Source organism: Ursus maritimus, unplaced genomic scaffold (genome assembly GCF_017311325.1).
Source record: "Ursus maritimus isolate PB19 unplaced genomic scaffold, ASM1731132v1 scaffold_8, whole genome shotgun sequence".
Classification (NCBI taxonomy): Eukaryota; Metazoa; Chordata; class Mammalia; order Carnivora; family Ursidae; genus Ursus; species Ursus maritimus.
The window spans coordinates 53,444,429-53,456,867 of record NW_024426996.1 but is presented as its reverse complement, the minus strand read 5'-3'; the positions used below and the strand labels follow the sequence as shown (position 1 = coordinate 53,456,867).

The 12,439-nt window shown below is 37.2% G+C and overlaps 1 protein-coding gene across 2 annotated transcripts in view; it reads right to left on the bottom strand.

Annotated features, from left to right (window-relative positions):
• Positions 1 to 12,439, bottom strand: part of ARAP2 (ArfGAP with RhoGAP domain, ankyrin repeat and PH domain 2) — a 171,171-nt gene that overhangs the window by 77,660 nt on the left and 81,072 nt on the right. For both annotated transcript variants that reach the window (XM_008701374.2, XM_008701376.2), the window contains exons 17-18: positions 11,612 to 11,810; positions 11,355 to 11,418 (exon numbers count right to left, since the gene is read on the bottom strand). In XM_008701374.2, the coding sequence (XP_008699596.1) occupies positions 11,355 to 11,418; positions 11,612 to 11,810 (263 nt within the window). The remainder of the gene's footprint in view (positions 1 to 11,354; positions 11,419 to 11,611; positions 11,811 to 12,439) is intronic.

The window sequence follows — 12,439 nt, the reverse complement described above, 5'->3', positions numbered from 1 at the left end:
GTACCATTTGTCTAACCGAAACTATGTAACTCGGGAAACTTCCCTGAGGAAATATCAAGCCCCCACATTATGGAGACAATCAAAATTATGACTTGCTAAATTCAGGTCTTTAGGTAAAGGGAAAGTTTTAATTTCTGTTGATTCTTACATATTGTCTTTTAACTTGATACTTAAACTCTAAATATATACAACATATTTGGTACGGTCTGCTTATAAACAAACTGGTACAGTGGGTGAGTATTCAGCAAGCAGTGAAAGAAATCCAAAATGCAACAACTTTCCTGCAATACCAGTATAATTCTGCCATCAACTGTGCACATTTCAAACTTTACATTTTCTTTCTAGTCAGAAGAATTCCCATGATGACAAGTTTAGCTGTCTCCTTGTGAACTAGTGAGGGGTAGAACAAGTAATGACAAGTTAACTCCTGAGTCAACTTGTCAAACACCGAATCCTAAACTATAGCATCTAGTGAAGTAGATGTGTGACATTTAATAGCCTCAGTTCGACAGCTCTCTCCTGTGATGCTTATCGAATCTTTGTGCCTGGAATAAAGCACCAAAAGACTCAACAAAAATGCTGGCCGACTTTGTGACTTCAAGTTTTATCAAACAATAATTTTACATTTCTAAATGAGAATTCCAAAGAAATAGTTCATTTACATCTTGAAAATTTGAAAAGTTACTTTGAAGAACTCTAACTACAGAGACATAAATTATTCTAATTGTCCATTCCTCAAACATAAATTTTAAAGGGCACTTCAAAGTCATAAAGAAACATTCTTATATCCTACAATGAATCAAGACAGTTCAATAAGACCTAAAAACCAAGCCCCAGGACTTACAAAAACAATTTTCTCAAAATTGCAATTTAATAACCACAAAGTGTAGACAGACTATCATATTTGAGCCTCGCCTACTGCCCCAAACCAGAATGCTTTCACAAATAAGATCAATAAATCTGACTGTATTACAATCACACGAGGAACATCTTAAACACAACTAAAAAGCAAACAGCAAGCCCCACAAATAGGACTGAAAAAGGGAGTAGTAAGTCAGCATTTGTTTGGCCAAAACTACTTTATTTTGCTTTCATTTCTGAAAGATATTTTTTTTAAAGATTTTATTTATTTATTTGACAGAGGGAGAGACAGCCAGTGAGAGAGGGAACACAGACAGGCGGAGTGGGAGAGGAAGAAGCAGGCTCCCAGGGGAGGAGCCTGACGTGGGGCTCAATCCCAGGACTCCAGGATCACGCCCTGAGCCGAAGGCAGACGCTTAACAACTGAGCCACACAGGCGCCCCCTGAAAGATATTTTTTGGTAAATTTAGTATTTTAGGTTAACAGCAGCTGGGTTGCTTATTTTGTGAGTTTTTTTTTTTTTTTTAATTGTTGTTGTTTTGTTTTTCTCCAGCACTTGAAAAGATTTCAATACACTGTCTTCTGGCTTGCACTGTTTGTGATGAGACACTCTCATCTTTGTCACCTATATTTAATGTGTCTTTTTTTCTCTTGGTACTTAATTTTTCCCCCCTCACAATGGTTTTCAGCAATTTGATTATCATGCTTGAGATATGCTGATCTCAGTACATATGTGGGTTAAGAGTTTTTATCAATTTCGTATAAGATTTGCCCATAAGTCTTCAAGAATTTTTTGACTTCTTTCTCTTCTCTCATTTTGGGTATTCTAATGAACACTTACAGACTGCTTGATACTGCTCCCACTGGTCACGGAGGCTCTGTTGATTTTATTCAGTCTTTTTCTTCTCCATGCTTGTGTTTTGGTAGCTTCTATTGTCATGCTTTCAAGTCATCGACCTTTTTTTATGTAGAATCTGCTATGGCATTAAGCTGATCTAGTGAAGTTTTCTTTACAGAGACTGTATTCCTCAGGTTTAGAAATTCCATTTAGTTCTTTTTTTTAATTATTCATTTTTCCTCATTATGTTTATGTTTTCTTTTATATCTTTGAATACACTTATAATACTTAATAATCACTATTTAGAGTCTTTGGCAATTCCATTATCCTTCTCACTTCTGGTTCTGTTCCTGTGAACTGATTTGCCCCCAACGCTAGTAATTTTAATCATACGCTAGACACTGTGAGTGCTGTCAGGACTGTTGTCTTCTTTCAGAGAGTGTTGATGTTTATTTTGGCGTCATCTGCCTGTTCAACCTCTGGCAACTAAGTAACTCAGGGAGCACCTGGGTCCTTTGGAGGTCTGTTTTTAAGCTTGGTAATAGGTAAAAATAAATCTACCTTTACTCTAGGGCTAGGTTAGCCTTAAATCTGTGGTGTTAACTTTTTGGGGTCTTTGCCAATGCCCTGTGTGTTTAATGAGGTCTCACCAAGCTGGATGGAATGTGAATGCTCTCCAGTGTCACCTAAGCTCTGGGAATTGTTCAGCTCATAGTACCATGGAAGCTGTTTCTGCCCAGCCTCTGGGAATCTCACCTGACAAATATCCAGATTAGTACCGAGCCACAGGTAAAAGGAAACTTCTATGAAGATTTCCAAAACTCTCTTCTACATATTTACCTCTGTTCTAACACTCTCTGGAGAATTGTAGCTACTACACATTCCCTAAACTCCTATCTCTACCTTTTTTGCAATGTAGCAAAACCACCACATTCTGCTTCAGTCTCCCCTTTCCCTGTGCCACGGACTGGAAAGTGCTTACAAGTAGAGAGACAGGTGATCTTAAATCTTACTTTTTTTTTTCCCCCTTCTCTCCATAATCACAATCCTGGAATGCATATCATCCCAAAGTCTGAAAATAATTTGATATATTTTGTCCGGCTTTCTAGTTGTTTGAAATGGGAGGGCATGTTCCATGCCAGTTATATCTTCATGGTCAGAAATGGGAGTCTGGCACATTTCCTTTAGTCACTGCATCCATAAATCATTCTCATTTTAATTTAGAGAGATACAGTATTTCTTCCCCACACCTTCAGATAAGAGTTCCCTGCATAAGGCTGGAAGTTTAGCCAGAAGCAAACAAACAATTGTGAAGAAAATGTGCAGATGCAGAGACTGTATCACAAAAATAATGCAGAAAGAAATACTGTTCTAAATATCTTGTTTCCTCTGAAGCCAAGAGTTCGGTAAAAAGTGCCAAAGCACCTAACTCCCCAGGAAGGCAAAGGCTCCATTTTACAATCTCGTCTCTGCACACTATTAGGCAATCACCTACAGGAATGGAAGAAACAGCCCTGTTTCAAGTCTGCTTAAAACCTCTAATGGTGTTCCACTGGCTGCAGAATAAATCCAAATTCACACTTTTAACAACAGTATTTTTTTAAGTTTTAAAATACCTTTTAAAAAAATACATCTTCTGTACCCTTGTAAAGAACCTGCAATTCTTTCCAGAACAAGGCAAATTATTAACTGTATTTACTAATATGGTGTCAATCTATCTTTCATTGGATCATGCTTCCTCCTCAGGAACTCAAGGTCAAGGCCAATTTTCACTGACATTGTTCCTTAGCCATCCTATTCCTCTGAACCTATTGTTTCCACCTCCTGGAATACTTTAGTCTCTTAGCCCCTATTTCTATTTCCATTCTATTTCTATTGAAATCCTACCTAGAATTCCAGATCCAGTTAAATATACTTTAAAAAAATTATTATCCTGCTCCCATTTATTGAGAAGCAATCTTCTCATTCTTTCATATTTTTTCAGATACTATCGCATTTATTTGTTCATAACCTTACATTCTAGTATATGGACGGTGCTTTAAACTGAGTAAGAGAAACTGTGGAAGCAAATAATATATACTTTAAATTCAACCTTGTGTTCAGTAGTCATGCATTCCCTTTATTGTAATTCTATCTAAAAAAAAAAAAATCACTTCATAAGTTTGAATAGTCCCTTTCTTTTTGCAAAACCTGTGGAGGCGGTGAGAGAAGAGAATCTCTTGTTTGCCTTGGCAACCTTCAGATTAAACTATCTCTATGAATGAAATCATCAGAAAGTTACAAAAGCAGTCAAGCTGATATTGTGGACAATAGGCTACCATTTAATTTGCAATTACATGCACAATTTAGAAACCACTTTAAGATAATTCACCCTCCAGAGTATTGCTAACATATCAGCTGCTGCAAAATACAATTCAAGAGGGGAAAAAAAACCCACATCATATGTAATAAATTGATATGAAATAAGAATCTTAAACTTAGGGCGTTAATCTCCCAAATTGAGAAAAGCAGTCTGTTCCATAATTGTGGAATATACTGATGCAGTCTTGATTCTCCAGTGTTAGCTTCCTTATGTCTGGAATTTGCAATTAAAACTGAATGCAGCCAGGCTTGGGAACCATCAAGTGCGTTATGCTTTACTATAGGTCAACCAAGGAATCTTAAAACACACACACACACACAAAAAAAAAAAAAAAAAAAAAAAATGCCAGTCTTATCTGTTTGTGATAACGTATCTGAGTTATTCATATCGTGCTCATTACAACCAAGAACCTTTCAGTAAAAGCTTAATACTAGGTGTCTCTGACAAGTGGGCATGTAGCTGTAAATAGTGAAGGTTGTAAACAGAGCAGCTTATTCATCAGAACAAGATATACAGAGAGTGCAGGCTGAAGCGCAGAAACAGTTTTCAAATTTTAAGAAAAGGATGTTTTGAACATTCCAGTTAAAGTGGATGTATAACCTACTATCCAGGAAAATGCCTTCTGACCTCATGGTCCAGAACACTCACTAACAATAGATATTCAAAAACTTTTTTTTTTTCACACAAAGAAATCCTAACTAAGGCATAAAAGAAAAAGCAAAATCTAAATCCCAATAATAGCACCAAATAGCATGCCAGAAACCCTTAAGTGTAATCAAGAAAGCTTTATTTTCCAAAATAATAATTTTAAAAGTATACAAAGAATACACATTAAAGTGACACCATCTGGAACACCTTCTGTTTAGAGCTTTTTAGAGCAAAAATGCTCTGTGTGTGCAAAATATTATTGCAGTATTTTTCCGTCTAAAGACACTCATGCTATGCACATAGAGAAAATCACCATGAAGATTAAAATCTATATCTAAATAGTGACTATATTCAGTGGATGATTATCAATTTATGAGCTTTTCCAGTTCAGGGGGTTCCTTCTCCTCCTTGGCTTTAAGAAATATTAATATATTTTAGCACTTTAACCAAAGGTAGACAAGGACAGGGAAAAGATGTGAAATTAATTTATTAAATTTATTTATGATTTGCAATTCTGGTTGAAGATATTACTAGCAAAAAAACCAAAGGTTAAACTTATAGCTGATTGGTTTCTCTCTCTTTCAATTATTCACAATATCTCTATATGCCATCAACATGAATAATTGGAAGATGTTTTATTTCCTAACGCCACAATTTTATCTGTCATTGACAAGTCTAACAATCTATTTTAGCTTACAGTCATTATTTCCCAAGAGGCTAAGAGATCAAAAAAGAGATGAAAAAGAGGGCAATGCAATGAAATTCTCTTCTTTTGACATGGTATTAAAACAGCTCTTAAACAATCACATCTACAATTAACTGGCCTTGTTTGAGTACTGGGAGAGAAGCACACATTCCCTATCTCGGTAAATGAGAACAACCATTCGTAAAAGCTCACAAGTTGTCCTTATCTTCTAGTTCACAAAGCAATTGAAAACCATCTTTCTCCACATTCCACCCTCAAGATCTAGAAAGTTTCTAACATCCAAAACCGTCCATCAATTCCTCTTTTCTTCCAGTTACAATCAAGGGGCCTTGCTTTCTTCTTGTCCTCCCTCTTATACCTTCAATATCTCCCTTTTTGTGTCTCCTTCTGTCAAAATTTAAACTTGCACAAGTTCAAACCATCTAAAACAAACTGCACATACATACTCTTCCTGGGATAAATCCCTTCAACCTCTAGAATCCTATTAACCTCCAGACATCCTCGCCAAACTCCTCACCAGCTATTTCAAGTTACCCAATTCCCAGGCTTAATCTAATCCAGCTTCTGCTTTATCACTCGTGCCTGCTTCAAAGTCACCAGATGCACTCCCCATCAATGATCCAATGAAGTATCTGCCCTCATCAGGCAGCACCTAACAGTTCTGACTTTCCTGCCTTCTTCTAACACTCTCTTCCCCTGGGCTTTGTGACCCTACTCCTGGTTTCTTGCTTCACTTTCTGGATAAACTAGCTTAACAACCCAAGGCAGCTACTTTGCCCTGACAATTACTGGGCTCTAAGATGATGTGTATTCATCAAGGCTCCAACACATGAATTCTTCCCTTCTCACTCTATAGACTCTTCCTAAATGACTTCTTGCTCTTCCTTCCATATATGGGTAACTCCAAAATCTATAACTCTACCCCATTAACCTTTACATGAACACCCTATCTATAAATATCACTTCCTCCCAGCATGTTGTCCTTAGATGTTTATAAGCAACTCTTGTTCAACACATCTAAAATCAAACTCATTATTTCCAAGCTCCCTCTCAAACCTGCTCTTTTCCTATTATTCTCTATTTGAAGCTGATTTAGTCACGTAACACATATACAAATACACACACATATATACATACACGTGTGTATACATATATAAATACACAAATATATAAATATGAGAGCTTACTTTGCCCCACACCCCCTCCAGATGTGCCATAGCTGGTACATCTGCATTCTCTTTGTTCTGTCAGGGTGTATAATCTAGTGCACTCACAATCTCCCAGGCTCATTCTTAACTATTCACACTTCTGACCTCCCTTCTTTCTGCTCTCTCTTTAATTAGGTAAGAATGATATGGAGATATACATATTTTTTTTCTAACAAAGTATTTTCTAATAAAATGATTTTTTCTAATAAAAGTTTCTCATAAAATGCCGAAATTTTAAATTCTGGTAACTTATATAGTTTATCCAGGATCCTGTTACATTTGTTGACTTAATTCTTTTTTTTTTTTTTTAAAGATTTTATTTATTTATTCGACAGAGATAGAGACAGCCAGCGAGAGAGGGAACACAAGCAGGGGGAGTGGGAGAAGAAGAAGCAGGCTCATAGTGGAAGAGCCTGATGTGGGGCTCGAACCCAGAACACTGGGATCACGCCCTGAGCCGAAGGCAGACGCTTAACCGCTGTGCCACCCAGGTGCCCCTGTTGACTTAATTCTTGAGAACGATTTGGTGTCGGGAAGTTAAACTTAATTCTTGTTTTATTTTTTTTAAAGATTTTATTTACTTGACAGAGAGAAAGGGGGAGAGAGAGAGCACAAGCAGGAGGAGCAGCAAGCAGAGGGAGAAGCAGGCTCCCCATTGAACAGAGAGCTGGATGCAGGACTCGATCCCAGGACCTGGGCTTAACTGACAGCCACCCAGGTGCCCTTTAATTCTTGTCCCAAAAAGAAAAGAATATTTAGGTTGTTAAGTTACTAATTGACCTCACCTTGAGTTCAAAATGGATTCATGAAAATTAATAAAAGAAAATCTTATTTAGAATGGAGTCAGGAGGCCAGAAGGGGGAGCTCTCACGCACTAGTTAGTTAATTGCAGACCCAACAGGAAGGGAATCTTGCAAGCCCATACTACTTCAAACACTTCTTTACCACTCAGGCAGGAGGAAGAAAGGTTTTCTCCTCCCCAACAACTGTCCAGCCAATGAGAAACCATCACAACTCAGCCAATGAGAAGCCACTATGAATTGCCAGTTTTACTCCACAAGACCTTTTGTTTATAAAAGCTTCCCCAAGTTCCCAAAGACTACTCCTTCTCTTTTGATCTCCAGACTTGCCTATGCTGTCATTGTAGGTGCTTGTCCCTAATTGCAATTCTCTGTTCCCAAATAAACCCATTTTCGCTGGTGAAATAATTGGCAGCTTTACCTCAGAGGTAAGAGATTACCCTCCTCGGCATCACATAGGCCCTGGAAGGCTGTCAGAGTGCTTGAAACAGCCTGATACAGTGAGTTCTTTTTTTTTTTTTTTTTTTTTAAAGATTTTATTTATTTATTCGACAGAGAGAGAGACAGCCAGCGAGAGAGGGAACACAAGCAGGGGGAGTAGGAGAGGAAGAAGCAGGCTCATAGCGGAGGAGCCTGATGTGGGGCTCGATCCCATAACGCCGGGATCACGCCCTGAGCCAAAGGCAGACGCTCAACCGCTGTGCCACCCAGGCGCCCCGATACAGTGAGTTCTATACACATTCTCATCATTGTATTCTTGTTGTTGTCAGATTATCATTGATTTGGAGAAAAGAGTAAAAGCAAGGAAAAGCAGGGTGTAAGCATGTGATAAATATAGTTGTTTTCAAATGGTACATTTTGATGGCAGCTGTTCAAAGAGATTTAAGGAAAATAACTTGGGTTATATATTTGTCCCTGTATTTCTCTGACTCATTCCTTGTTCTTCACTTTAGTAAAAATGCTTGCAACATAACTTGTTAATAACACATGTAGATAAAAATTTGGAAATTATTATCAAAAACACGATTAAGCAGCTCTGACCATTATTTTGCAATTCCATTAGTTTTCAACTATTCTATGCACTCAGAGTATATCTGAGTTCACCTACTGATTCCTGTAGTCCCGTGGAAAGATTAAGATGTTACAAAATAACAAAACACTTGGTCTTCTGGCTTCCTTATTTTTGCCTTCATGAGGGAGTGCATTGCATGCAATAAGCATTAAATAAAAAGTCATCAAATTGATTAGAATAATTCCAATCTCTATTTGCTATGTTTTATCCCATGTTTGCAACATTTTAATTAAAACCTATGTACAATTGGTCAAATCCTTCTTAGCCTGAAAACAGTAAAGACAAAACAAAACAAAAAAACACCTTGGCTATAGTAACCTGAAAATTTAAATGATATATACAATAAATTCAACTAACAAGCTGCTGTTGGTTTATTTGTTTAAAAACATGAGTTCTGGGAGTTCAGACTCCAAATCTGTATTGCTGACCAACTTTTTTCCTGCCATTATGGTAGCAGGCAACAGGCATTCTGTAAATATGAATAGATGACTGTAAAAACTGCATTGTGCTAGTACTTTAATGATATAATACTATCTATACATAATACTACCTCATTGTTACTTGTGAACATATAATGAACAGTACTCTGAAAGTACAGTGAAACCATCATCTGGTAGCAAAAACCGGAATCTCCAGTATCATGAACCATTACAATCCTAGAAACAAACAAGTAAAAACACAGAATACTAATCATGACTATAAATTAAAAAACACCCTCTGACATAAATATCTAATCAGCAATATGCTTGCTGTCTAAGCTGTTGATGTCCTCTCATGAAACTGAAGAAAAGACAGGTTCAGACAACTGTTGAAAGTCATTATTCATGTCACCAGCAAAGAAAATAACCAAAGGGAAAGCTAATTCAGCTGTATTTTTATATTATAGATGTTTTTGCAAATTATCTTGTACTCTTGTAGAGTTAAACATACTACATCACTGTAATTAAGGAATTTTAAAGCAAATGATAAAAAATAGGAAAAAAATTCAGTTTGTTCAAGAGACTATATTTAAATGTTGTGATAATGACCCTTAGCTGCTCCTTCCTAGGCTCTTTTTCTGGATCATCCCCCTCTTCTTGATCTCTAATTATTAAAGTCCCAGGGGCTTCATCTTCAAGTCTGTTTTCTGTCTATGCTCTTTGTCTAGGTGAATCCATCCGGTTCCTTGGCTAATTAATATCAATGTGTTGATGACTTCCAAATCTCTATCTCCAGTTGCAACCTCTCCACTTAATTCCAGACTTGTATATCCACATGCCCACTGACCAACCCCACTTCGCCGTCAAATAGACATCTCAACGTTACCATTTTCAATATTAAATTCTCCATCTACTACCCCAAACTTACTAGTATCCTAACTCTACTCTCCTGTATTTGTTATCTGGAAAAAAACAGCATTATCATTCATGTACTTGCCCAGGCCAAAATCTCAGGGTAATCCTTAACCCTTACACTGACCTGATCCATCAATAAACCCTCTGGCCTCTGCTTTCACAACGGCTCCAACCACTCAACACTATCTTATTATGTCTGCCATCTCTTGCCTGGCCACTGCAGCATCATCCTAACTGGACACGCACTTTCACTCCTGTACCCCAAAAGCTTATTCATCTGAAGTCAGAGTAGACCTTTAAACACCAAAGTCATATCATTCCACTTCCTGGCTCTCAAAATGAGCACCTTCCAATCACACTTAGAATAAAATTTAAATCTTTACATATTATAACCGGTAAGACTCTATACGATCAGGCCCCAAGAGATCTCTGAAGTAATTTCTTTCCACCCTCAAACTCATTCGAATCTCCCAGACAACAGCAGCTTGCTTACAGACCGCGAACATGCTAAGTACAGCACACTGTTAAGGTCTTCAAAATATCTTTGACCTTATACCTGGAACATTCTATTCGGACCGCTCCACGGTTTGCTTCTTCACCTTATGCACATCTCTAATCAAAGATACCCTCTCTAACCACCCTATCTAAAACAGAATACTGCTCCATCAGGCTTTCTCTCTTCACCTTATTTTTCTTCAAGCATTTAAAATTGATGGACATGGTATTATGTAATTATTTTTTTTTTAAAGATTTTATTTATTTATTCGACAGAGATAGAGACAGCCAGCGAGAGAGGGAACACAAGCGGGGGAGTGGGAGAGGAAGAAGCAGGCTCATAGCGGAGGAGCCTGATGTGGGGCTCGATCCCCTAACGCCGGGATCACGCCCTGAGCCGAAGGCAGACACTTAACCGCTGTGCCACCCAGGTGCCCCTATGTAATTATTTTTTTGTCCGCTTATATTCTGTTTCTACCACTAGTGCACATGCTTCATGAGGGTATAAACCATGTCCATTTTATTCAGCACTGTATCCCCAATACCTGTAACAGTATCTGCTACACAGTAGGTGCTTAATAGTTGTTGAAAAAGCAAGTAAATTCAAGAAGTCAAGTTTTATTTTTGCATGTCTCACATGCATAGATAATTCAGGTTATTATTTATATTCATCGTACACCTACACTGAAACATATTCAGAACTGCCAAAGTGCTTCCAAATACTTAAATGTGAATGTCCCAAAGGCATCTCAGTCTACAGAAAAGTATAATAATTGATCACACTGATTTTTTCATGACAAATATAAAAATATGCAACCTTTATTGGTATATTCTTTCTACTGAAGAGTGTGTGTGTATATCTATCTATATCTATCTATCTATCCACATATAGAGAGAGACAGACATGCACACACTTCAGAAAATTTCCAACAGGCTATAAAATAGGGGGTTCTCCCTCAAAGAAGATACCCAAAACACCCTACTCCCTAGAATTATTGCCATAAAGAGTAAAAAGCAAAAATGCACTTACCTCCCTTTTTCTACCAAGAGCAAGACATCCATTTTTTCCCCATTTTGAACTACTGTGCTGATTGCTGGAGAGAGAGGAGAAAAGCATGAAGCCATCATTTAAAACATGACACTAAATACCCATAAAGACACAATTATTAATACTACTTAGTCATGTTTGGAAGTAAGGTGTCCTAATTTCATGTAAAAGCTACTATTATCATATGCAACAAAGAATCGCATCCAAAATACAAGAGGAAAGCAGAAAAAAAATCTTACTTAGCTCCTGCAGTCTTCTTAAGTGCATTCTATCTTCCTGAACTTCTTGCATTTGAAGACAAAAACGCAAACTAGATTTTTCCATAGAAAACCAGCCTTTCCTCCACTGATCCAGGGCATGGCAGTCTTTGTAGTAGAGTTGACCAATCAAATCATAGTCAGCTTCTGTTAAGTTTTCAGCAACAAAGGGAACAAAATGCTGTTAAAACAAATACAGAAAAGTAATAAAGACAGTGCAAATAGGAAATCCCTTCCCTACCTATGGACTTGAGGGAAGGTAGAAAAACAAAAATAGTTTCTCTACCTTAAACATTTAGAAGTAACCCACATTTCAAAACAATTATTTAAACTTGCTATCAGTCTTAAAACTGCACAGCTAAAACGCATTTTCAAATGGCAGGGTCTTAAACAACTTTTTTGGATATATATATAGAATTGAAATGGGAAGACATCCTCTATGCTGATCTGTGGCCTTTTTCAAAATGTCAACCTTCAATGTTTGTCTCCATTTGTATCTTTTACTGAATCTGTTCCTTTCCCCTTTGTGTATACCATGAATAACATATCTACCTATGAAGAGACATACACAGAAATGACTTCACAATAGTGAAAAGATCTTAATCATCATAATATGGCCTGAATTCAAAGAATGATTCCTCCAAGGTCCTACATTATTATTTTTTTTCCCTCTGCTTAAAGCTCTAGGAAGGAAACTCTTCATCTCTTTTGACTATAACCTTTGAAAACTTAATGAAGTATGGACATTTTTCCCAGGATCTTGTGTAGAATTTTTATGGATCTCTGAAGCTCAACCACAGACCCCAAGTT